Source organism: Pimephales promelas, chromosome 11, assembly GCF_988280905.1.
Source record: "Pimephales promelas chromosome 11, fPimPro1.hap1.1, whole genome shotgun sequence".
Classification (NCBI taxonomy): Eukaryota; Metazoa; Chordata; class Actinopteri; order Cypriniformes; family Leuciscidae; genus Pimephales; species Pimephales promelas.
In genome coordinates this window covers 8,939,542-8,967,477 of record NC_142779.1, presented here as the reverse complement: position 1 = coordinate 8,967,477, position 27,936 = coordinate 8,939,542, and the positions used below count along the sequence as shown (strand labels likewise).

At 36.4% G+C, this 27,936-nt stretch overlaps 1 protein-coding gene across 1 annotated transcript; it reads left to right on the top strand.

Annotated features, from left to right (window-relative positions):
- The first annotated feature begins 24,862 nt into the window (after positions 1–24,862).
- On the top strand, positions 24,863–27,547 carry foxi2 (forkhead box I2). The gene is made up of 2 exons (XM_089117421.1): positions 24,863–25,578; positions 26,416–27,547. Exons 1-2 carry the CDS (start codon positions 24,987–24,989, stop codon positions 26,976–26,978), a joined length of 1,155 nt encoding a protein of 384 aa, XP_088973547.1. The 5' UTR covers positions 24,863–24,986; the 3' UTR covers positions 26,979–27,547.
- The last annotated feature ends 389 nt before the right edge of the window (positions 27,548–27,936 follow it).

Here is a 27,936-nt window from a genome sequence, read left to right as displayed (position 1 = left end):
CAATGCCATGCTCACTGTACACCGTCTGTCCTGATGCTCAAACATAAAGAACTCCTGCTTCCTAACATATAGTTCAGCAAACAATAAACACTAGCCAGTTTGATTTACAGGGGTTCAACCTCATTAAACTGTATTCAGTTAACCAAGTCATACACACAAACGCCACACTGCGTACATTTCCCAGTTCAACAGAGCACCTTTATTTGTAGTATATACAGTATACACTTGGAAGTGGATATAGGATAGTATAGGATACAATACGTTATAATACAAATTGTGTTATGATACAAGAACATAAAAATGTACATTTTTGCAAGTTTTTGTATAAGTTTTGTATACTTTTCATAATATATTTTCAAAACATTGTGTAAAACAGTGTGTACTGCTTTGTCCCATAGACTTTCTTTTTTTCAAATTGAAGGATTATCTTTTTCTGTGGTTACAGAAGCTGTTGATGGAGCATGTAATAAATTCATAATTGAAAAATATTCAATTTTAGCAAATGAGTAAGCTGAGTCATTGTAAACAAAGAGTGAAAAAAGAAGGTGGTGGGAGAGAAAGAGAGTGTGAGCTTAAGAAAGAGAAGGAGGGAAAGAAGAATAGGATTCCTGTAGGGATAAAAAGGCAAGGGAAACGTCTCTCTCAGCACGGATAAATATTTGGGATAAGCCTGGTTTTCTCATGTAAAGTGGATCCAGAGTCCACACTATACACACACACACACACACACACACACACACACAAATTGAACTACGTTAAGAGGTGCAGATTAGCTCTTTTTCCCCTCCACTATCTCTATCTTTCTTTCTCTCTCCCTGTCATAATTTGTACTCTCTCACACATCACAAACAATGGCACACACTCATGTGTGAAATGAGCACACACACACACACACACAGCAGCTCACAATACATGTGCTGGCATCCTAATCCAGCCTTAGAGAGGGTTTTGGAATGGACTCTCTTTCAGGGCTCTAGAGGAAGGGGAGGAGAGCAAGGGAGTTCATTGACAACAGTTGCATTTGAGTGAGGATTTGGTTGATGATTTCATAAGGAATGCTCGAGTGAGCAGCAATGGACCCCCGGTCCTCTCCTCGGCCCCTCCTTCTCCTCATCTCTGGTCATTTACTCTGCTGGGGGCTTTTGTCCTCAAAAAGCCCCCCTACAGAAACTTTATTTTTCTGTCCTATTATAATAGGCAGAATCCTTCTGCCTTCCTCCACACACAAGTACACTCTACCTTTATCTGTTATGAGTATAAATTTTTTATGATAATTCATCTCTCAGGCTATTTGCATCCTCATAAACTCATAAATTGCTTCATGAATTTGATCTTGTAGATGACAGTTTACAGTAAAGTGATGTCTGGACTGCAGGATCCACACTAGCTAACTCACTGGGTGTAATAGAGAGTACTCTTCTTGACCTGTCTGAGCTTTTAGACGCCATTCAGACTTACATTAACATTAACAAGTGCCCTGTATGTGGATGTTGTGCAAACATGTATTGAAAAGACGAGAAAATGTGTTTCTAATTGGACTCTTATCTGCATGTCCTGGTCCTGAGGTAGTCAAGTGATGCAGTGTAATTTACTGTAAAGCTATCTAGTCATCATATCTGTATTGACCGATTGACGTCGCACATAATCCTGTCCACTATCAATATGCTCTTCAGAAAATGTATCTGAAACATTGCACGATTTATTGGTTATAATATTGCGAGAGAACAGAACCTACTATACATGTGCTGTTCATGTGCTTAACAGACATGTGCAAAAGTGTGTTCTGATTGGGTGATGATCCAATCGTTAATGGAAACATTTCTGTTGCTCAAACTAGCAGCAATGCCAAGGTCATGGGTTTGATTCTTAGGAAATGTATGAACTGATAAAAAGAATACATTGAAGTGCGGGTAGCACTTTATTTTGCAGTCCTGATTCCCAGTGCACATATTTATTGTAATTACAATCACTGGGTACTAACTAGGTGATAACCATTAAACCAGTTACCTTTATATTACCCAGTACTTTCTTGTACTATAAAATAAAGTGCAACCCGTCAACCTAACGCATTAATGTAAATCACTTGCATTTGAAAGCAAAGTGTTAAAAGGATCTTAAGCACGAATTATACTTCGATTTTTATGTGTAGGCTAGGCCGGGCATGCATGCTGTGTACATTTTATCATCAGCATAGTACATGTGTTCTGGATAATGCACTGCTTTGCATACTCTTCTTTGTTGGCATTTGTGGTTCCATGAAGAACCTTTTAACATCATCCCATTGCGCAAAAGGTTAGGTAAAGGTTCTTTAGATTATTAAAAGGTTTTTTACACTAAGAAAAAATGGTTCTGTACTGAAAGTTTCTTTGGGGAACCAAAAATGGTTCTTCCATGGCATTACTGCAAACCCCAACTAAGGACTGTTCTATTTTTACAGCTTCCCTCTCTATCACTCGTGCCCACGAACCATGTTTTGAAACGTATTCCTTGTTTCTTTTTTGTATTCATGGACGGAATACAACTTCTATGTATATTCAGTTTCTTATCTATTCTATTACATATACTTCAACATTCATGAATCCAGCCCACTCCTATCTCTCTCCAACATACATTCTGGGCTTCATTAATATTCTCCTGCATGCAACTTGGCTTGGTTATTTTTTAGAGTCATTAGGGAGGGGGAGCTAATTGTGTTTATTATGCATGAAAATGGGACAGAATAATTAAAATGAACAAGAATCAGGTCAGAGGTCTGAACAGTGGTAGTGCACAGGGTTTTAATAAAAAAAATTAAGTGTTTATCTCATATTTTCACCTGAATTGTGTAAGCCATGTGTGTGCATGCAAAACAAATACTACTTGTTATTTGGAAATATTCCTCAATAATCAGCATGAACAGAGAAACCAATGGTGAAACAGAAAGAGCTATTAAAGTAGTTCATAACCGTTCTGGGTAAAAACACTGCAAGCATTCTGATTACGCGTAACAAAAACGTGCACAGAGAAATGTCAAGTCGTGAGCTTAGAATTATAAGGTTCTATCTCCACTTTTGGTCGAAATTGAGTTTTTGACATAATCTGATCCATTAGGTGTTTATTAATGCCTGTGTGGTGTTATTTTTGTAAAAAAAAATATTTTGTTAGTAGTTATTAATAAAATAAAAAGGTTCCATCTCACAAAAGATAAACCGAGTTGGGATTATAAGGTTCTATCTCCAGTAGATTCAATATCCAATCAAAACCCTGAATGAACACGGACGGACCAATCAAAACCCACCTCTTAGCTCTGTAGCCTGACAAGATTGTGAGTAAGATTGTGTTTTGTATAAACACTGCTTTGTTTTGCGGTACTGGAAAAGTATCTGGGAAACCAACGGCACAGAAAGAAAATGTGGCATAAAGACAACTACAGAGAAAATAATTTTATACGAAAACACCCTTCAATTTAGGAAGTACTGTACAGGTGCTAAGGAATGCAATTGTCAGGTATTAGGTATTTATTAATGCCTGTGTGGTGTTATTTTTGTAAAAAAAAAAAATATTTTGTTAGTAGTTATTAATAAAATACAAAGGTTCCATCTCACAAAACATTAACCAAGTTGGGATTATAAGGTTCTATCTCCAGTAGATTCAATATCCAAGCAATGCAACTGTGACTGTTTATCCTGTTGAGTCCTGGACAGTGCCTCAGTGGGTCCCATTGTCTAATCTGTCTAATATTTATCCATGTTCAAGTACATGCCTGCAGTTAACAAAGCATACTACAAGGCAGTATTTAGAAAGTAAAGATAGAAGGTTGGAAAGAGTCATGACAACATAAATTACATAACATGAAGTACATCATACATAACAAAACAGACATACAGAATAATAAGGGATGAAAACATAATTTTCATGATGTTACAATATTTTGTGTTAATCTACTAAATTAAACGTTTTTAATGTAAGATGCTTCCTAAATGTTTTTTTTTTTTTTTTACAGTACAGAGGAGTGAGGTGTAGTATTGTGTAATTACTCAATGTCCATGTTCTTTGAAAATATTTTTTTTTTCTTACAAACTTGCTTGCTTGGCTTTGATACTATACTATTATATTATATTATCAATGGTTATATACAATTATTCTTTGAAATGTGGGGTTTTATTTGTAAAAGTGGAGATAGAACCTTATAATTTCAAACAGAATCAGAGCTCTCAGACTTAAAAGGTTCTATCTCCATTGGGGTCATCTTAAAAAATCCCATTTCCAAATGTGCCAGGATTTTGATATTTTATTCACAAAGTACCTGTAGGGTGATGGTCTTGTTGAGCTATAATAGAAGATTATACTACATAACAGTTTTGCCAGCTGGGATGTAAAAACTTTGATGCTCAATATCTCAGAACTACCCTAAACGGAGATAGAACCTTATAATTCTAAGCTCACGAAGTGTCTTAGCAAAAATTCCTCATTTATACATTTATTTTTAGGTGAATATGTACATATCATGGAGTTAAGCCATATAAATAGATCAGTAGCCTCCATTGTAGCTCTTACGATCTGTCAGGGGTGGAGCTTAGAGTTGGTTTTACAACCACAATACTCAAGCCCATCCATCACGGACCGAAAAATACACCTGTCCCTTTCTACATTCCTCGTATACTTTACAGGAATGTGAACCTGTGAAATTGCATTAGAAACGATCAGACCTGTGGGACTGAGACCAGGTTCATTGTTTATATTGCTGTGCACTGAATACAGTATGAGGTCTCTGGAACAGAATGAGATTATTGTGAATAATGAAAGTGTAGTAGGTTGATGGCGTGGGCTCTGGTGTTCGGCAGCTGTGGATCTTCTCTTTATTAATTCTGTTCTGGTTGAACAGAGACACAAGAGAGATTTGCCGCCCCGGAGCCAAGCGCTGTAATGCGATTTGAGCCCGGTAGCATACAGATGCTATATTATGTACACACATACACACAGGAGAAAGTTATTACTGTTTTAGTTCCCCTGGAAACCTAATTTGTACTGCATGTGTGCTGGAATTGTCCTGTAGGTGCACTTAGAGAGTTTGCTCATTTAAGCATTCATTCATCCTCTCAGGGCCACACAGAATCATCGGCCACTGAATTGAAACACCCATCTTTTACAAATTTCTAGAAATAATTAATCCATTGCCGATCCATTTATGAAACATTTGGATTTATTTGATTATGCTTTCCAGCTAATAAGAGTGCACTACTCTCAGCTCCTACAAGTCCTAGTCAATCATTTTATCCCTTAAAACGCATCTTTGATCACCGAAATGACATATTTAAATGGTTATTTCCTTTAAAAAAAATGTTTCCATGCCTTAAAATAACTTGAATGTAGCTTTACACCCTTGCCTCACTCGTTGACGATCACACGTTGACCTGATTTGTTACAAGGTTTGTGACTTCAGAAACACCAGCGATTTCTTTAGATGTCACTGCAGTTTTAAAGAGAATATAAATTATGAATGTGCGCATGGTTTGTCTTAAAGCATATTAAAAACACCACATAGACATATAAACAATATTTAAAAGATTAATTTTCACCACGGGACTTTAATTTGAAAGGATTCTACTGAGTTTCCTACAAATTCAGAGCAAAATTCTGTAGTTTCACACCTTGGACCTACTTGATATTTTGCATACTCGCATTAATTTCTCATTGACTGACTGATTTGATGCACACTGATTTGTTAATCCTCTTACAAAATTTAGTTATTCTCATTCTCTCTCTCTCTCTCTCTCTCTCTCTCTCTCTGGTGCATGAATCATATGGACGCCTTTTATAATAGTTTTTTTTTTTTTATTATGGCCATTATTGTTGTTTAAAAAAATATTCTCGGAAAGTTCTTCAGAATATTTTCTTTTCTGTTACACAGAAGAAAGAAAGTCATCTAAATTGTGCAAGACAGGAGGTTGAGTAAATTAATTATGACAATTTAAATGTTTTGTTGCACTGTCTCTTTAACTCAGCCTTTTTTATATAATTTCTAATTCACAAAAAAAAAAAAATTCTGAATCGTCTGCTTTGGCGAAAGGGCATGAAGTTTGAAATTGGGGTTAATTAGTCATCAGATCCATCACTTTATTAGTGGAATCACTACAACTTCAGAATAAGAGCCACATTATATAGGCTATCAGTATTAATTGTTACGTCAGACCCGTGGTCGTTAAGCTAACGAGCTGAGATTCTGGACTAGAATTAACGGAGATGCCATACATAATTAACAGTCAAAGTCTTCCTCTGTGCTATTAAAAACCAATTTACACCGCGGCTGCACCCTACTAATGCCTGAAAGAGGAATTACACTCTCACCACATCTGGCACAGATCATTTTCTTTCCAGGTTCCTATCTGTCCTCCCTCTTCCTCCATTTCTCATTCTATTTCTAATACTCCTCTTTCCTCTTTCTCTTTAGATGTCTCTGTTTACACCTACAAGCCTCTCTTCCCTTTTGGATAAAAGAAACCATTAAAATCACAATATCTTAATAAGCCAAATTCCCTGCCATCTATATATATATGAGAGATAATGGAATGAAGAGAGGGAGGGAGATGAAGAGTTGTGAAAGCAGGTGTTTTCTGATTGTTTTGCTCTGGAGATCCTGTGCTGTCTCGCTGAACTCATTTCCTGTGTCCATTACCTGATGTCTGGATGATTACAATAGGAAGATGGAGCTCACCTTATCAGGTGGCACTGAGACTACTGAAGTACTCTCGTTTGATTTGTAGAATTATCCACCAAAATGGGCTATGCTTACTTCTGTACACGCGTACGTACACACACGCGCACATACCTGTACACTAGGGCTGGGCGATATGGCCTAAAAGTAAAATCTCAGATTTTATTCTTTTTAATTCGATTTACGATTATTTTACGAAAGCATTAACAATACTTTCAAATCTGAGGAAAATTTGTATAATTCGAGGATTTGCCAGCAAACAGAATTCAGCGCTGAACAAAAAGTATCTTAAATGTTTCTGATTGGGCATTGCGTTCAAGAACATCGCTTAACGCTGCAAACGTTATAAATAGAAACTCTGTCCTGTAAATCGTTTCTATTTTGTTTTAGTTGTTCTTGATGCTTTTCTGCAACAGATGAATACAAATCTATTACTTTATGTTTTAATCATAGATATTTCTAGTTTGCGGGAGTCCCGTGAATCGTTTTATTCTCCCGCAAACCGCACACACAGAGTGAATCCATTACCGCCCGCCCGATTTACTTATTTTTTAAATCACCCCCAACAAAAAATTCGAATTAATTCATTTAATAGATTTTTTGCCCAGGACAGGAACTCTAAACCAGTGTACTCGCTTAGAATATTAATGAAATAAAAATACTTCAAGTAAATGTTTTTAGAGCTAGGCCAATCACCTCAGCAACCATCTAACTGCCTTTTACAAACCTTAGCAACAACAATATAACAGAAACATTTGGGTATTAGGGTTTAATAATGGATATATAGGGTATTAATTTCCCTGCAGCATGCAAGACAGATGAACTTTGCCTACACACTGTCTGTCCGTCTGTGTGTGTCAGCTCTGGTTAGTGTCAGTGATTGTGTATGATGAGTGAGAGCAGGGTACAGTCTCTGGCATGGTGCCATGTTTATCCTAACCTTCAACACTGTGTCGTGCGTCACCACAGAGATGGAGATGGCTTGTTCATCCTGACACAAACAGGACATTAATCACACACACACATAGATAAGTACCAGCATACAGTCCTCTCAAAATCAGCTTGGAACTGACCTATTATAACCAATCACAAACAATCTATGATTAGCTAAAGTGTCCATCTGAGAGCAATCTGCACATACCTGTCCTAAACGGTGCAAATTTGTAAAGATCTGATTTCACGGACCGCAATTAGGCCTTTTATTACATGGTGTACATCTTGAGACAAAACAATGGCACCGATGTATTTTAGCATATGTCCAAGTTGCTTTTAGTTAAAACAGCTCAAAACATGCATTTTAGTCTGGGACTATGGCTTGGGGGGTATATGTTGAATTAACGATAGAAATAAAAGAGTAGAGGGACTGAATGTTTGGACTGCCACACTGACATCTCCACACACTTTTTTCCCTTCTGTGCTGTGTCAAACATGAATATCTGCTTCCTGTCACTGGCACCAGAAACGCAACAGACTGGCTTCAGATCAGTGAGGAGAACCTCTCATGCGGGTTCTGTAAGCAGGACACAGACACAAACAGCCAGTTAGGACACACAGCTGCGGCATCATGGGTTTACCTGTGTGCACAAACAACCCCAGACACGCACATGACCGAGTCACAGCTGCTCATTCAACACGCACTCAGCTCAGCAGAGCTTCTGATAACATACATATACAGTCACGAACATTCAGATCTGTGCACCTTTCTGCAAACAAGGGGTGGTGATGGCGCAGTGGATAAGACGTGTGAGAGACCCGGGTTCGAATCCACTGTGAGACACCAATGTGTCCCTGAGCAAGACACTTAACCCCTAATTGCTCCAGAGGCGTGCAACCTCTGATATAGGCTATATAGACACACACACAATAGTATGTCTGCCATATGAGATGCTACAGGTCAAAGGTTAAGCATGTAATGCCGCACAGATGTTCACGTGACTCTGAACACACTAGTACATGTCTTTGAACACAAACACACAGTGCTGGGGTCAGACGGGCTGGTCTACAGTAAGGCTTTTGTTGTAAACAGGGAACGTGTTTATGAGCCAGCCATGACAGCTGAACCTGCAAGCCATATTTCTTTCAGATTTTAATAAGCTGAGTGTAAAGAAACAAGCCTTTTTTCTTTCTCCTGCCCTCTTTTTTACTCTCTCTCTCCGTTTCTCACTTCAATTCATCCCTTTCTGTGGTTATTTTTATTTTGATGTGTGCATAACCTTGGCAGGCTTCATTTCGTGACTTCCTTCTGAACTGGAAAGGAGGGTTTGTTTGGGTAACTTTCTTTGTGGGACCTTTCCCCTCACCTGCTGCTAATGAACTAGACAGGGATCAAAGCCTGACACAGAGGGGTACAACTCAATAAACAATGACTGAAAGCCTGATCTTTTACCTTGAGGTGGTTTATTTTTAATTTTTATCTAAGATGTTTCTACATAAACAGATCAGTGATTCATCTTCCATTCACGGACAGTGCTGGTGTTGATTGCTCCATTATCAGACTTCAGCCTTGTAGTTGAACAATGCCTCATTCATATTTGATGAAAGCAACAGGCCTCTTGTTTTAGCAAATCAGCTGCTGTGACTTAATGAGCAGCTTAAGGGAGTAGGTACGTTTCCTGATAATGAGAGAAGAGGAAGAAGAATAGATAAGAGAGTGGTCATGAAAAGGAGTTGCAGTGTTCACAGGGGAGTCAGTCTTTGCATTCTGCCATCATCACCATCATTATAAGGGCCCATTTCTCCCAGGAAAACATGTAAAGCACAACTATTTTTAGCATTTCATCCAAAGGTTCTACATTTATTTTTTTTTTCCTGGTTATTATCAACCATCTATCTACAGTTAGGTAATGTTGATTTCAGTGAACAAATTACTCTACCGTTCAAAGGTTTGGTGTCATGGATCAAAAGAAAGACATTTGAAGAGTTCAGATGCAAAAGCCTCTAAATGCCATTTGAAATTTTCTTCTAAAATGCTTGTATATTTAAGTTCAGTAATTTCACTTAAATGACAATTAATAGGTAATCTTCATTGCCATTTAAGTGAAATTACTGAACTTAAATATACAAGCTTGATAAAAATGATCATTTTAGAAGAAAATTTCAAATGGCACTTAGAGGCTTTTGCATCTGAACTCTTCATTTATAATTTTACAGAGCAGAACAACTGTTTTAAACGTTAATAATAATAAGATTATTTTCTTGAGCAGCAAATCAGCATATTAGAATGATTTCTGAAGGATCATGTGACACTGAAGACTGGAGTAATAATGCTGATTCAATAATGCTTGATTTAAGCTTTGCCATCAGGAATAAATACAATTTGAAAATATATTCAAATAAAAAAAAAAAAGTATTTAAAATTGTAATAATATATTACAGTCATACTATATTTGTGGTTATAAAAAATTCAGCTTTGTTGATCAAATGACAGTTCTTTCACAAACATTCTTAAAAATATTTCCGACCCCAATCTTTTGAACAGTATAAGAAAAGTATTGATAAACTAGTTGTTGCTGGACGAATAGTACAGTAAATCCTAGGGAAGCAATATGTTAGCAGTCATAATGGTAATGGTTGATAAATGTTAGACTATCAATTCATTTATTTTAACTGATCGATTTTAGCTTAAGCACAGTTATTTTATGTTTATAAAGACACTTTTTTAATGGCACAAATGCATTTAGATACTGTTTTATGAATATTTGGTATTTATCTTCTATTAAAGAACTTATTTTTTTATTCTAGTGGTTCAAAGACCTTTATTTATCATAGGATTGTGTTACAAGAAAGGGTTTTTTTTTTTTTTTTTTTTTTTTTTTTTTTTTGCAGTTGTACTCATTTTAAAATTAAATAGTTTGTTGTAGCCACTGGGTCCACTAATAAAGATTTAGTTTCAGGTCATGCAAATGTAAGAGATGACCTGTTCCTAAACAAGGCCTTCAGCTGTTGAAATTGTTACCTGGATAAGGGCAAATATTCAAAACGACAAGCACCTAACAGGAATTTCTGACAGAATATTTCTCTAATCCACATAGTTTCCTGCGTCCTGAATGAGCTTTACCTGCGCATTTCTCATCTGGACCTCCGGAGTGGCCATATATGGGGTATTCACTTAGGTTTTTTTAGTGCCTTTGCATGTTAGATTTCTCTGGGGATCACCTTTCCCTCCACATCTAAGAGCCAGTCCAGAGTGGGCGTGTTATGGGGCATAATTTGGCACAGAAATCAAAATCTCCAGCTGAACATATGTGTGTGCCTGTGTGAGCGTAGGCAGTTTTTAACAGGCTTTTAAGCTCTTCTCTTCAGTTGGTGGACCGCAGTGGATAATGTCACATATAACCCTGGTTGCCGTGGTGATTGACCCCGCAGTTATTAGATTGATATTTGGCGTGGGCTGTATAGAAGTGAGCTGTCTGTTTTGATCTGTGAACTATCCCCCCCCTCCCATCGCCCGTCTCTCTGCTCTTTTCATTCTCTGCCAGAATAGCTGCAAATACTGTTATGATTGGCAGGGTGTTTTCAAGTGTGGGCAAATATGATGAATTCTCTCTTTCTCCCTCTTGCTCTATCATGCTCTCTTTTTTATATATATACTATGTATATATATATATACAGTAGTAGCCCCAGCAGAATTGAGACAATGTTTTTTTTTTTTTTTTTTTTGCAGTCTGTATATTCTGCTGGTCTGGTACTAATGTAGTTGGTAAACGCGAACTGTACAAAACTCTCTTAGATTAGTAAATAAGGCTGAAAAAGAAACTCTTTATTGTAATTCTCAGGTTAAATTATTTTTGCGAAGTTCTGACAACTTATAACTTTCAAGAACACAATGCATCCAAGACACTTTCACTACAATTCATAAGTATTTTAATTTCCTGTATGTTTTCGTTTGATCGTGTTTACACACCACTGATGGTTAGGTTTAAGGGTGGATCTTCCCAGAGCAACAACAAAAAAAGTTCTAAGAATGTTTTGTAGCGTTCCCATTAAATTATAGAAACATTAATTTTTAAATGTTCTTATACGTATAAACAAAATCAACACTTCAAAAATAGTTCTACATTAACACTTCAGCTACTGCACTTTAAGATTGAAAAAAAAAATAGATAGTTCCTTATAATCAATAATTACAGAATACATTTAGCCTCATTAAAAAACTATAACAAATAATAAAGACTTATTTAATTACTAAACAAACTTTCATTCTAAAATAATGGTCCAGATCACTAGTTCTTGCAGAGTGACTAGGTAACACTTGACTAATATAATAAGGGATGCGTTTTATGACCATATTCAGGGTAAAAAAACACACAGTTGCTCACTTCTCAGACACGTTAATGCTGTGATTAGTAATTAATTAGTAAATCTTTATAATTTGTCATAGTTAATACTTCTTAATGCCATCCAGGACCAGTGGTGGAATGTAACGAAGTACAAATACTTCGTTACTTTACTTAAGTACATTTTTCACGTATCTTTACTTTACTTAAGTACAATAAATAGTGCATACTTTTTACTTTTACTTCGTTACATTTTGCAGCAATTATTATACTTTCTACTCCACTACATTTCTACAACTTCTGTTACATTTTCGTTACATTTTCTGATCAGTTTTTCCCCTGCCAAAACGTAATCTGACCGTCCGTTCGTTGCATGTTTGTCTCACCAGTGACGTTTGGTTGCCATAGATACAGTATATCAACCCGGTCGCACTAAATGCGTCTCGCACGCAGTGTGTTTATCATGCAACTCATACGCGAAAATTTGTTTTTACGTGCATAGGAAACGCACCGTGTGTAATATATGTTTGGTTTGGTTAGGATTATGGCAAGCCAAGAGGTTCAGAATTACACCATAAATGAATCGCGTTTACTGCCAAACATAGTTATTAACATATAGTAAGGATAAGCATGATATTGCCTAATTGCAAGCTTGTTTCAGAAATGGTGACATTTTTTTCCATCATTATTGAACATCATTATAGGAGTAGGCTATTAGGTTGAATGAGTTAGAATTAAATGTTTTATTAATCATTAGAAAATAGACATTAAGATAATAAATTGCTATGCAAGTACTTTTACTTTTAATACTTAAAGTACATTTAAAATAAAGTACTTTTTACCTTTTACTTTAGTATGGTTGTCATTGTGTTACTTCTACTTTTACTAAAGTAAATATTTATCTGGGTATTTGTACTTTTACTTAAGTACTGAGATTCAGTACTTCCTCCACCACTGTCCAGGACCATGGGCGGAAATGTTGACTTAAGGTCAAACTGAAAAAATGTGAAACAGACTCAATATGATAAACAAATGTGTTGTCCTGCCTCCTACAAGAGAATAAAGTGTAGGTATCCTGTGGTGCATATTGCCTGTTTAAAAAGTAACATGTTAGGCTTATATATTTTGCCTTTAATATATGCATTGTGTGGTAACACAAAAGCAATAAGACCCGTGAAGACGTGGTTTACTGTGAATTTAAAACTTGTGAGTAACAACGCCCCTTGGGTGTTCTAAATCCAATGTATACCACAGCTTCTTGGGGCTTATTGCTTTAATTTGTTCTACATTATTTCCTGCACAGTTACCTAATGATAGATCATTATTCGAAAATGTTCCCTTTATGAGTCCAAACAGTGTGTGCCTGTGATGTAAATATCTTACAGTTGCAGTGTTGAACAGTTTTTCAGTTTTATTTACATAAATCAAACTACAAAAAAGCACATTGTCATGTCATGCCGGGGTGCGTTTCCCATACAACGACATAACTCTCTGCTCAACTACCATAGTGCGATGCATCGTTGATTAAACCGACTATAGCGTGACTGTTTCCCGAAACCATATGTCACAAAGTGGTGTTCAACCACATTGGTTTATGATGTCACGCATGTCGTAGTGGAGAAATAATAGAATGTAGAAAAACGTCCAAGAGACTCTTTCAAATGCTAAGCACCCAATCAAGATAAAACGTTCAGACTGCCTGTGATGTGATGAAACCTGAAGTTGAAGGGAAGCAGTCAGGAAAGTGAGGAAGAGTTCAGCTGTGGCACTGGGGATATGATCCGTTCATGCCTTCAGTAAATGAGAAGTGAAAGAGAGTTCAAACAGTTCACAGAGAGGAATCAGGTCTCTGACGTGAGTGAGAAGAGATAGAGACTCAGGGCAAGCTGGGATTACATGGCTATGCGCTTTTATTACAGGGGATATCGGTGTGTGATAGAGACGGGAAAAGGGAAGGATTTGTGGATGTGTTTACAAATTGTGTGAAGGCAGCACCAAAATGATCAAAGAAATATACGTATTTTTTTTAATCATCTTAAAAAATAGAGTAGAGTGACCCATGGTCCCTTTTGAACATTCTGTTGACTATAAGTAACATGTCAACTACCTCTCATTAGAGCAGTAGACTGTCTGCTTAACATCTTCCAACTCTTTATTGTGATGCTCCTCCAACAGACACTCTACAGACTATAAGTAACTTTGTAACTACATGTCAACTTATTCTATCCCTACCAGTCTATAATCTACTAACACTCTAGTTAGAGTTAGTAGAGATGTAGGGGACCATCCAAATAAAGTGAAACCAAATGTATTACTCAGACTTTGCCCTTTGACCACATTTAGAATTTTAACCCTATACGATTTAATGAATTTTAATGCTATAATGCCAATCATATTTGATACCGATAATTCTAAGGCCTCTAAATGATCGAGATAATTGATCCCTTGGATCCCACTTTATATGAAGTGGCTTTAAGTAATATGTACTTACATTGAACAATAAGTACAATGTATTATTGTGTTCCTGTTGTATTGTAAAACACTTTTGCTGCTATTGAGGTGTGATACGGGTAAGGTTAGGGACAGGTGTGGTGGTATGGGTCGGTTTAAGGGTAGGTTAAGGTGTGAGGGGAGGGTCAACTGTGTAATTACAAATGTAATTACATAAATTAATTATAGCTGGAATTACATGCTGGAATTTTAAAATATATAATTACAAGGTAAAAACGTGTATGTACACAATAAGTCCATTGTAATGTCCAATATACGTAAGTACATAGTACTTAAAGCCACTTAATATAAAGTGGGACCATGATGCATTGTACATCTCTCAATCATCATTGTTTTGCACCCACAATAATAACTTTGATCATAAAACAAATTGAAATATCAACTTGCTAAGACATATTATTGGGAGATACTGAATAGATTACATAATATGTAAGTAAACTACTATATTGTCATAAAGATCTCATTACAAGCTTTCAGAATTTTTGACATTTGGCCATTTTTTATTATTTTTTTTTAGCACTATTATTTATGTCAGGCTTTACAGGGTTAACATCAGTTTCATAAGATCTAAACGTGTTTTTTTGTTTTTTTTGGTAACACTATTTTACAGTTAACCCTAAGTAGTTATTATTACTCAGTACGTACATGTTTAATAACTGTAATACGAACACATTAAAATAAAGTGTAACCTTTTTTTTTTTTGCATGCAGTAACACAATGATGTAGCACAGTCATAAAATGAAAGACCTTGCACATTTACAAAACTGCAATTTTCCAAACTTTCAGACACAGTTCCTCTTATATACTTGGGTTGGCCTTAACTTACTGGACAGCCGTTTAGTTGAGTGTCTTTTCTTTAGCACCAAGGCTATTGGTAACTATGGCAACCTCACCCTCTCATTGTCACCAGGACTTAAGGCTTGAAAACAATGAACGCTGTTATAAAAGGTGTTTGTGTGCGTGTGTGTGTGTGTGTGTGTGTGTGTGTGTGCGTGTGTCAGTGATAGATGAAGTGCAGCGTGCTCTGCAGATATATGACTCTGTGTCTGACTGCACTACAGACCTGCCACTGTTTCAGCAGCAAACATTTCACTCCCAACTTCCTACAGACAGCGAGAGAGAAAGAGAGAAAAGAGAGGAAGAGGCAGGGAGGAAGAGAAAGAGACAGATTGGGCAGGAGTGCTTTTAAAACTAACATCACACAAAGAGCTAATTCAGAAGCCGGCCTGCACCTGCCTCCATACACTGTACAGACGCACACGCTCTCACAGTAAAACTTTACACACACAAGAATGCCTTGTCATTGCATCTTTGTGTTTTCATGCTCAAATGGGCACATTAGCCACAATGCTTTGCTTCTTGAATCACACAAGCATACTAAAAGCAAACTTAGAAGTAAACTTAGAAAGAACTTTATACAATTGGAAGTCGACGTGAAATACTTTTGGGAAGCTCTACAATGTGACATGTTAAACTCTAAAACTATAATAAAGCATTTTGATTGTTTTTATTATTATTGTTTGTATTATATTTTAGTTTGATAATGTTTTTTCTTATATATTTTTAGGGGATTTTATGGTACTAAAATATGTTTATGCAGTAGTTCTTATTATTCAGTTTTTAAAAATAGACCAACTCTTTAAACTGTCATAAATCTTGAATGCTTTGGTGCCCAGACTTAAATTGGGTCTCTTTTTTTAAGACGACACATGGCAGATTATTGCTGAAACAATTTTAAAAATTGAACTTGAAAAAAGTAAAAAAAAAAAAAAGTACATGTATTGTTATGAAAAAATGCACAAAATATATTAAATATATATTTTCAAAACACACGTTTTACTCTAAAACTGTAAGAAAACCAAAGCCATTAATCTAAACAAGTGTTCCAAATTTTATTTTATTTAGTTCTGTAAGAATTTGTATGCGCGCAGTACCAAACTTTTCCACTAGATGAAATTCGTCTCCCAATCATTTCCAATACAGTCATTTTGACCAATAGGAGTACAAGTGTGACTTTTTATTAGGACCATTTAACCTTTTGAATCATGTCCATTATTTATTTATTTTTTAATTTTTTTTATTTTTTTTTTATTTTTTTGTGCCAAAACCTTTCAGGCCATTCGGGTCTAAAATGACCGAACAGCACCGGACAATTAATAAAGTCTTGTAGTTGTTGCTGTTAATCCATTTGTTAAATTAATACATTAAAGTTATTAATTTAACAAACATATTTTTATACGGTACATCTTAATCAAATATGATAATTATTTTGTTTGCAGCTTTTATGACATTTATATTGAAAGACATATTAAAGGGATAGTTCAAATTAAAATTTTGTCATCATTTACTCACCCTCAAGTTGTATTAATTTCTTTCTTATGCTGAACACAAAAGAAGATGTTTTGAAGAATATACTTAACTAAACAGTTGAAGGGCCCCATTCACTTCCATATTATGGGGGGGGGGGGGGGGAAATCATGGGTCCAATCAACTCTTTGGTTCCCAACATTGTCAAAAATGTCTTCTGAGTTCAACAGAGGAAAGAAATGTTTACAGGTTTGGAACAACTTGAGGGTGAGTAGATAATGACAGAATTTTTCAGAATTTTTGGGTGAACAATCCCTTTAATATTATACCTCTATAGACCATTTAAAATTGATATATCGAAGACAAACAGTGCCTGAAATTTTGGGGGGGGAAAGAAAATGGAAAACAATATCAACTACAGGACCACAAGTACCATTTTCCTTTATACATTCATGCAAATTAAATTTAGCATTGATGTTGAGTATTTTATTTACATGCATGCACAATAACTCTTCACACATTCATTGTGGATTTGCATCTCTCAATACTTAACAACAACATATCCACACAACAAACGACCCTCTGCCAATCTATACACACTGTGTTTTCCCTCAGAAACACTGTTGTATTACATTTTCACACTAACAAGAGGCCAGAGGTCTGTCTGTGGGGCAGTTTACAGGGTGGAGGAGTCTCTTGCTTTAAGAGCAAGAGAGAAAAAAAAGAGGGCAGCCATCAGGACGAGGCCTACACCCTCCTGTGTGCCAGGCTGTTTGGCAGCTCATGTGCACTTTATCAGGTGGCATCTGTAGTAAAACGTCCAGCCACACCAACGCACGCACTCCAGTGCTGCTGTCCAATGCAGCATGTGAACGTCTGGTACGACACTTGAAGCTGTGTGGAGACACATAGCGCCTTCCTCTGGTAGTATTTAACTGTATCACACTGTGACCCAGTGCACATGTTGTGGAAGCATAATCATTGCTGGTACTCTAATATGATGATTTAGAGCATGGGATGCATGGTTTGGCTTTGTATATTATAATTATATAATTGTAAAATGTATAATAAATTATATACATTTTAAGAATCATTCTCTAACACTGCTGTTTGAACAGTATAAGGTAATGCTAAATAGCAGTCCCTAACTAGGTTAGTTTGAGCCGCCACAGTAACTAAAAGAAGTGGGAAAACATGGCATTTTTGGAAACTATAAATTCACAATACTAGCTTGAAATGTTAAGCCTCTGGTTCTCTTCATGTGTCAGTCAAAAATGACTGGATTACTGAAATTACTACATTTTTGGGGGATTTTAGGGCACTAAATTATACTTATGGTGGAGTAGTTATAATCTATTCAATTTTTTAACTGAAGTAAAACATCTTGAATGTTTGGAACACAGACTTAAAGGGATAGTTCACTTTGAAATGAATTTTTGATATGTTTTAGCTTACCTCAAGGGCATCCAAGATGTAGGTGTCTTTGTTTCCACAGTATTATCAATTTTGATACTTTAGGTCAAACAGTTTGTCGGTCATATAATGGAGGTATATGGGGTCCACCTCAAAGAGCATGCACAGAGAAGTCCAAATTAAACATGATTTAATGACTCATAAATGTAAGTACATTGATGGTCTAAGACACGAAACGAGCGCTTTGTGTGAGAAAACGAACAGTATTTATATAGTTTTTACTTCAACCAAAACCAGGCGGAAGAAATTTAAAGTCCCCGTGAAATCAAAATTGAACCTATTTACTTTGTTAGCGCATATTACTAGTCTTGTGGTGAACAATTAATCCGTGCAAGTAAAAATATATTTAAAAAAATGTTTTACCTTGGTAATCTTTAATCAAAATCTGAAAAGTTACTTCCGGTCTGGAACGGTTTCTTTTTCTGATGACGTAGGTTTCACAACTTGGGTGGGGAAACGCTTAACCACTCCCCTCAAACCGTTAGTTTGCTATGAGCGAGAGATGAAGAGGAGGAGCGCTAGAGTAAAACCCTGCCCTCTGTTCAATATTCCGTTTCACTTGGAAATACGTCACAGCACTGGAGAAAAATCGTTTGCAACTTCCGGTTCACGGGGACTTTAAAGGACATAGGGCAATTACCAATGTCCCTGGACAGCGTGGGGGTAATACAAATATGTGTCCTGCCAACGCTCATAACGGGATCCTCCATCACAATGCACTGGGTCTATACAACACCGACCATATGCTCTATTTTCTGGATGCAATTTACACAATGCTTGTCCCTGATCCAGATCAGGAGCCTGCTAGATTTGTGGTTATGTGGGACAATGTTAGTTTTCGCCGAGCTGTTCTGGTCCAAAACTGGTTTGCAAGATACGAGTAGCAAGATACGAAAATAACGCTAGAATAATTACACTGACATATGGCCTGAAAACAGCAAATACTGAATCAGGACGCCTTTTTAGGGTACCCTTAAAAGTCGATTAGATTACGTTATCGGATCCTAAACCTACCCGGTCACCTAACTGACGTTAAAGGTAAAGCGTCAGTTGTGTGACGGCCCGGGATCGTCAACCAACCGACGTTTAAGGGTACCCTAAAAAGGCGGATGTTGACGTATGGTCAAAAGATGTCCCAAGACGTCAATTATATGACGACTTGGGATGAGACTGTGTAGTTTTCTCAGACACTAGTATTTTCCTAAACTGCGTCTGACAGAAGAGTCAACAGCTTTCACTTTCAAAATAAAAGCCTCGCAAAAATAATAACGCCTTTTTCTGCTCTGACTTCGCACTCTGTAACGCTCTCAAAATGGTAGGCTATTGCTACCCACTGATTGAGAGAGACAGATGAGATCTAAAAATGTGAAAACGGACTAATAACTGCTGTGGTGTACAGGCCAGTTGCTGAAAGATGTGAGGTCGGCCGGGCCTACAAGAAGAACAGCCAGTGTAACAGCCTGACCTCTTCTCAACCCCTGCACTGAGAAAACAATCTGTATTTCACAAATCTGCTTCAGGTTGTTGAGCTTATGGCCCATTTGACTTGACACACAGAAGCGCATTACAGAATAGTGAGAGGTGGACAAGAGGTTGCTTGTGATGCAGAAGTGTCCCCTGCCCTCGCGCTCTATGCTCTTATTGACACTGCTATGAGAACACACACACACACAAAGCATTCAGCCCTGTTTACCTTGTGTGTTTCTGAGGATTTATTTAGACTCTAAATGTTTTTAGCTTAGCCAAGCAAACCACTGGTATTTCCTTCACATGTCTCTGCCATACACTGCCCTTGTGTGTGTTTATATTAAAGACATACTGTAGTTAGCTCTCTGTGGGTTATCTGGCCTCTGGTGAACGATTCTAACTGCTTGTAAAGGCATTCATTAGAATACGATCCAAAGTCACTCTTGTTTATCATGTTTAAAGCAGAACTGGTTTAAGTTCAGAATAGACACAAAACGAATCTTCCCACAATAACAAAAAATGAACTGAACAACAACAAAATATTTGTCAGGTAACCTAAAATGTGGCTTTAAATGTCCGAATTATCGCAACAATATATTTATTTATATGACTGAATCATCAAAATCTCTGTAACAATAGCACATTTTCACTATAACGAAATAAAAAAATAATAAAACAAATTAGAACTATTCAAATATTAATATTATTATTTGTTTAATTAATAGATTTTTTTATTAATAATTTGTAATTATTAGTACCTGCTTACATAGCTTAATATTGATTTTGCATGCAGCATTGATTATAACTAAGAGACCGTTATTTAATTAATTATAGGCTACTATTTTATTTTAAAAAAGCTAAATGATTAGAAAAATATTTTTATAATTTAGCATGTCGGACTGCACATCAACTTCCGAAAGTATTTCATGCTGTGTTTACTCATGTACGTGTATTATAAATTAATTTTAAAAAATGGTCTGTTAGTACATTGCAAGAGTTCTTTTTAACATATATTTTATTCATTTGAGCCCTACTGATGGCACCTGAGACAAAAGCTTTTGGGAAACACTGGTCTATATAATCTTGCATCAATTTTGTGTTCTTCGGAGGAATAAAATGAGCACAGAACATTACAGGAATAGTGACCAGGGTATAAATGGGCCTTTATCTCAATAACTTAAACTGGGATGGAAATGGGAAGCAGAGCGGAAACAAAGAAAAAAGAGAGAAAGAGTGACACTGTATTGTAAATGAGAAGCACAGAGTATATCTACCTCCATCTGTCTCTGTCACCACACTCGAGAAGAGGGGAGCGCAGCCTCTTTCACACGCTTTTTTCCCTTCTCGCCTGTTCCTGTCGAAGCCTCACACTCCTCTCATTTCTCATGTCGTTTGCTCTGTCACCAAGGTGCAGGAGCCTGAGGTGAACTCATAATGAGCTTGTGAAACTCACTTTTCCTATTGTTTTCATGGACTGACGCACACACACAGCCTCTCCTTCAGTTGGGTTTCCTCTCGATGTACAGGCAACAGCAGGCCTTGATCTTTACTCTGCTGTAGCAGCACAGTGACAGCATGTCTCAGATATAAGTAACACACACTAATGATGCCACCGCTCATGTACACATACATATTGAATTATGGATTTCCTTCCCATATTGCTTTTGAACGTATTGTCAAATTCCCATTTAGAGAACTGCTATCTGGAGGATGCATTTTATATAAGTTGCAATGTGCCATTTGTGTTACAATTCTGTATTCCAGCATTGTTATTGTTAAACTAATCAAACATTATAAAAACAATTTTAAAATATTTCCCTGGCACCTAACTAAAATTAGGTCAAATGTATTAATAAAAACTAGTGTTTAAATAATACTAATGTTTTTTTTGTTATTATAATATATTTGAGTAGCATGTAATGTAAAAGGAATGTTGCACCTCAATGAGAACATTTTCAAATTAATTTAGAATAAAATTTTTTTTTTTTCAATATTAGTAGCTATATATACTGGTACTTTGGCCTTGAGGTGGGAAAAGTTCAGTTGTGTAAGAAAAAAATACCACTATAACTTGTATAGATTGTGTCTTTCTATACACTCTTTCATGTTCCAATAATTGCAGAAAGCCATTAATGAATAATTACATTTTAAATGTTATAACTTTAAATTTTTGATAGCTCTTCTGATTATGCAGCTAAATCTTTTGATGGTGATAGGCTACTGACATATTTTCTTATTCTTAAAACATAGCCTACATTTGCAATGCAACAAATACAGGGACATTTGCCGTGTTTCTGAATGGATCTAGCCCCATCTAGTGGTGAAATAAATCGTGGACAACACGACGGGAGCGATGGGCATCTAGTGGCTTCGCTAGACCATTTTGTACTGGGGCACATAGGTTGAAAGAGTAGGCTATCTTCTAATTATAGGTTGGCGACGTGTCTTTGATTCAACGATAGATATGCTATAATAGGCAGTGTTGGGAGTAACGCATTACAAAAGTAATACATTACAGTAACATATTACTTTTTGCTGTAACGCAGTAGGTGTAAGGCATTACTAATCAATTTTCAGTAATATTTTACTCGTTACATGTTCAGTGAGGCTTGTATTACAGTTGTATTACAGTGTATTGTCTGCTTTTACTTCTTAAAGGCAACAGACTATGTGAAAGTTTTAAAGCAGTCTTTTAGTGCCAGTTCAGAGCGGTCACGTCTGTAACATTGTTTTTTCCTCATAAATGCTAAAAAAACTAAAATAAAATGAATATTTTAAGTTCTATGGAGACTGGAGAGCCAACCCTTCCTCATCCGATTTGCGCAGTGTAATTAACAGAATTACAAAAAATATATTTTGCCCCCAATTTTTTTGTCACGAATGTGTGTCTTTTCCCTAATATTAAAAATAAAACATAGACTGATATTTGTCTAATGTCTGGAGTCCTTTAAGGAAGTAGCCTATATACGTTTCAATACATGTATTTTCTGAGAATTTTTATTTCATGTTTTGACTGCAAATGTCATGTCCATAATGCTGGACTTCCCCAATTTTAAATAATTTATTGTGGTAATTTTGTGGTGTAGGTCTACGTATTTTATAATGTTAACTTCAAATAATACTAATAGCCTAATTTAAAGATAAGCCAGCATTGGATCTGGACGGTAAGGAGAATAACGCTGGGAGTTGGAATTGTGTCGCGATTCTGTACGTTCGTGGATCTAAATCGTGTGGCGAATCGCGATTTCGGTTTCATTTTGCAGATCGTTACAGCCCCAAAGTTAAGTTCTAGTTATTTTGGTGAAAGTAGGCTAACTCAAAAGTAATACTTGAGTAATGTAACGCATTACAATTCTGAGAAAGTAATATTGTAAGGTAATGAATTACTTTTAAATAACAGTAACAAGTAATACCTAATGTATTACAGTTTGGAAGTAACTTGCACAACACTGATAATAGGTGTGTATGTTGATGTATGCCTACATAAAAACACATGGTCCAGGGTCACAAAAGTTAAAACTGGGTCAGTTCTCTGAGAGGGTTTCAATTAGAACGTCATCGTGCGAGAGTAGCGAGTAATATCTCGCTGTAATGGAAACATCCATACCAGTAGTACGTCACTAGTCCACTTTCAACACTAGGTGGCGCAAAGATACAGGCATCATGGCATGCCTGTCTATTAGTTGAAGAAAGCAACTACCTACAACAAAAACCTACCTGAGAATATTTCAGGCCTCCATCTGAATAGATCATTCTTAGCATAGGACTGTTGATATGATATAATTGTGATTATTGATATCATTTGCATAATCTACATTATTATTTTATGTGGGAGTAATTTTAGATGACAAAAAATATTGTGTACTTTACCGTATATTTTATTCTATCTATCTATACAAAAAAAAATTGTCTGGTCAAACTGTGTACAGCTGCCACGGACCCATCGGTCATGACAGTGTCATGGTTCGTTGGTAGCCTATATGATATTCAGTTGTCTGTGATGATGAATATTCCTCATCGAAATCCTTTGCTGAAGGTTTTGTTCTTGTTAAAATGGTTGTGAAAACTAGGCCTACTTGTTGAATTAGAGAAAAGAAAAGAAAAGGTTTTACAAGATGCCCTCTCGGAACAGAAACTGGCAAGTGCAGAAATCAAAAAAAAATTAAATCAGTTAAAATAAAGAATAATTAGAGTACTATTTATATTCTGAAACGGTGACATTTTGATGCTCAGTGTTGCTCCAAAACATAAAAAATGAAAAAAAAAAAAAATGAAAAATTGGAACTGATTAGCTAGGCATAAAAAAAAAAAAATTAGCTATATAGGCATAAAATATTGGCTGTAAAGCAGATTTTATATTTTAGCCTTCATAATTATGTTTAAGCAGCGAGTAAAATTTTGTTTAATTGTACAGTAACTTCACATAACATATTTTAAAATGATGAATTAATATTTTATTAATGAAACAAACTTATTGTCACGGATACACCTTTTATAAAACGATTTAATGAGGCATACAGTGACACTCCAGACCGGGAAGTTTTACATAAATAGGCTATAGGCCAGTAAACTTCAACAATTGATAACAACAAAAACAACAACACTAATAATAAGATGCTTCGGAAAATATCGGATTATTTATGTAATGATCGTATATTTTTCTAGTGGCTGTAAATAGCTAACTTATTCAGGTAAAATAATTTTAACAATTGTACAAATGCGTTATAATGTTGTTTTTTTGTTGTTGTTTTTTTTTTCAAATCAGCTGAGATTTCAAAAAGAAAGACAACAAGAACAGGCTACTCTGTTTTATGAACTTTCTGTTCATAATATAGGCTACGCAATAGCTAAAACAAAGGTCAGTTTTTTAATTTGCAAAAGGGGCTTTTAGAGGGCACGCTATTGTTTTGAGACTCTCTCTCTCTCTCTTTCTCTCTCTCTCTCTCTCTCTCTCTCTCTCTCTCTCTCTCTCTCTCTTTCTCTCTCTATGAATGATTTAAATCATCTCCATGCAATCCCATTCCCAATCTATATGCCACGCCTACTTCGAGGAGATTGTCATCTATTGGCTGAAGGAGTCAAGAATACAACATAAGACACCGTATTTGCCGCACTTGGGTGTATATATGACCACATTTAGCTCACAAAAAGCAGACACTTGTTGTTTTTAACTTGACCAGTCAGAGATAGTATCACAGTGCGTTACTGTGAGAGCGTGAGCTCCAGAGAGACACATTTGCCTTATAGGCACTGGAGATATGAACACCATCGACGCGCAGATCCATAACAATAGTAACGCTGCTGTCAACCCTCTCCAGCAACTGCCAAAAAGCGCGCACGAGACCCCGGATATGGCTGTGTACTGTGACAACTTCAGTGTTTACCACCAACAGAGTCTACCTGCGACGCAGCGACCAACTGGCTACGGCCTCGGGGACTACGCGACCCCAAACCCATACCTGTGGCTCAATGGACCTAGTGTCAACTCCTCTTCGTCTTACATACATGGAAACAACAGCCCCTCATTCATTCCCCCGGCTTACGGCTCTCAGAGGCAATATCTCACTAACTCCTCTGGGTTCGCCGGTCCGGACCTAGGCTGGCTCTCCATTGCGAGCCAAGAGGAACTTTTAAAGCTCGTGCGCCCGCCGTACTCGTACTCGGCTCTGATAGCCATGGCAATACAGAACGCGCACGAGAAGAAGTTAACTTTGAGCCAGATATATCAATATGTGGCGGAAAATTTCCCATTTTATAAGAAGAGTAAAGCAGGATGGCAGAACTCCATCAGGCACAATCTTTCCCTGAACGACTGCTTCAAAAAAGTGCCGCGTGACGAAGACGACCCAGGTGAGTGATGCTCCTGCACCTAGTAGGCTACGAAACAAGTGAGCTACTGTGATACAGCGACAATGACATGATAGTCATTTTTGTCCAGACCTTAGTTATTAAAAAAATGCAACTAAAGTTTAAAATGACTTGAGAACACTTAGCTCATAAGCACATTCACGTATGGTACCTTCGATTTATTTCTGAAGTAAAAGTCATACATGTCCAGAGAATGAAAATGTATAAAATAAATAGGCCCCAAGTAAATAAATAGCCTGCATAAATAAATTAAAAGGGTTCTTGGAAAGTGGACTATAAATAGATTATTTAAGAAAAAGATAAAGCATTATCTTTCATTATTTATTAAATTATAGCCATCGAAAGGAAAAAATGTTTATGTTGAACATGTTTATCAAGTGGAATAACCCATAAGAAAACGTCTTGATATTAATTAAATATACCCCATATTTTAAGACGTTGAAAAAATAAAGAAACAAAAGACCTTGTTCGAAAACAGAAGTTGGACAATGTTAATTTAGACATGTAGCTACAGTGTGCAAGGGGCGTATTTTATTGTTTTGATTATTATGCTTGACATTTTTATAAAATTGAATCATGCAATCAAAATTTATAATAAATAAAAATGGTATAGGCATTGTTAACAAATGAAACCGGTATTAATACACAGATCAAATATCTAAGAACTTGGCACATGAGTCTCCCTTAACGACAATCCTTTTAGTCATAGGCCCAGTGATTAATTTTAAAAACTCGTTTAATGTTTAAATTAATGGAATTTTACAGTAAATGAAAAGTTGCTATATTTTGGCCCTAATATACTATCCATCTTGCTTGAAGGGAAAGGAAACTACTGGACTCTTGACCCCAACTGTGAAAAGATGTTTGACAACGGGAACTTTCGTCGAAAAAGGAAGCGCAGATCTGATTCCAGCACAGGTGCTGCCAGCAACACAAAACCGGAGGATGACCGACAGCTCGCAGGGATCAAACCCACCGTCAGCCCTCACCTCACCGGACCCGCATCTCCTGACACTGATGCGGCCAGTGACAGTCATAAAGCCGCGTCTCCTGCAGGCCTCGCGAGCGCTCCTTGCTTCAACAATTTCTTCAACAGCATGTCTTCCTTAAGCTCGTCTTCGGCTCCGACAAGCAGACAGGGCTCTCTGGGGCTGGTAAACGAACTGTCCAGCCGAAATATCAGCGCTTTGAGCCATTACCATGGCAGCTCAGCACCTGAGGCGAGTGGAGCGGGTGAACTCCAGGACAGTGTGCACGTGAACCGTGGAATGTACTATAACTCTTTTACTACTGGCGGCCAGAGCGCGCAGTTCAACGGACACTTCTACAACAGCTTCAGTGTGAACAGTCTTATTTACCCTCGAGACGGAACGGAGTTATAAATCTATCAGGCTCGTGAATATAATCCGTATGTTTTAATAAGAAAAAAAAAGATTTATTTTTTCAACATTGTGTGATGCTGAAATGCAACATGCCTTATAAGCAGATAACATTCTTTTAAATGAGACATTGTGGCCTACACATCCATCGAATGAGTAAAATCCAATGTATTAGTGTCGAAACACACTTCAATATTGGATTCCTTTGTCTTAACAGAGATTTCCATATTATGTGCCAGTTTTTTGGATCATGCACTAATTTAAATTGATTTATCTTTTTAGTTTGAATTTCTAATAGTCTTTATATTAGTATAGTTTGATGGAGGGATTTCCTTGGTCTCCATGATTGCCAAGATTCAGTATTGTCCAAGTTTAGTCTTATTTTTTTAATTTTTTTTGGCTTATTTTTGTAAATGCAGTTGTTTTGTTTTATACACTTGTTTTAAACTATTTATATTAAGTTATGTAACTTGCAGTTTGTCCTTTAAGGAAAGAAAATGATGTTGTCTGGGAAGCTATGGGTAAAATTAAATTTTTACCTGTATAAGTGATAAGTGAATTATTGAATGTCATCATGCCACTAACTCACTTGATTTAATGATGTTTCATAGCTGATGATCTTAGAAAAAAGTCACTACATTTATTTTCCAAAATTTATGCAAAATATTAAGTTTTAAAGAAAATAAAGAATTACAATTTCAAATCTCAAAATTCTGTTAATTTATTTATATATATTTTCCACTCGGACACTTGAACTTTTAGTATGAATTTACAAACCTATGGTCAATAAAGGCAGCATTAATTTAATAAATGCATTAAAATGACCAAGACATATGCAACAAGTAGGCAAACATGAAACATTTGGAATCATTTGAATTTTATATTGGTGAAACTCGAATAATATAGAATATTGTGCAAAAGTTCATTTATTTCAGTAATTCAACTTTAGTAAATTAAGTCA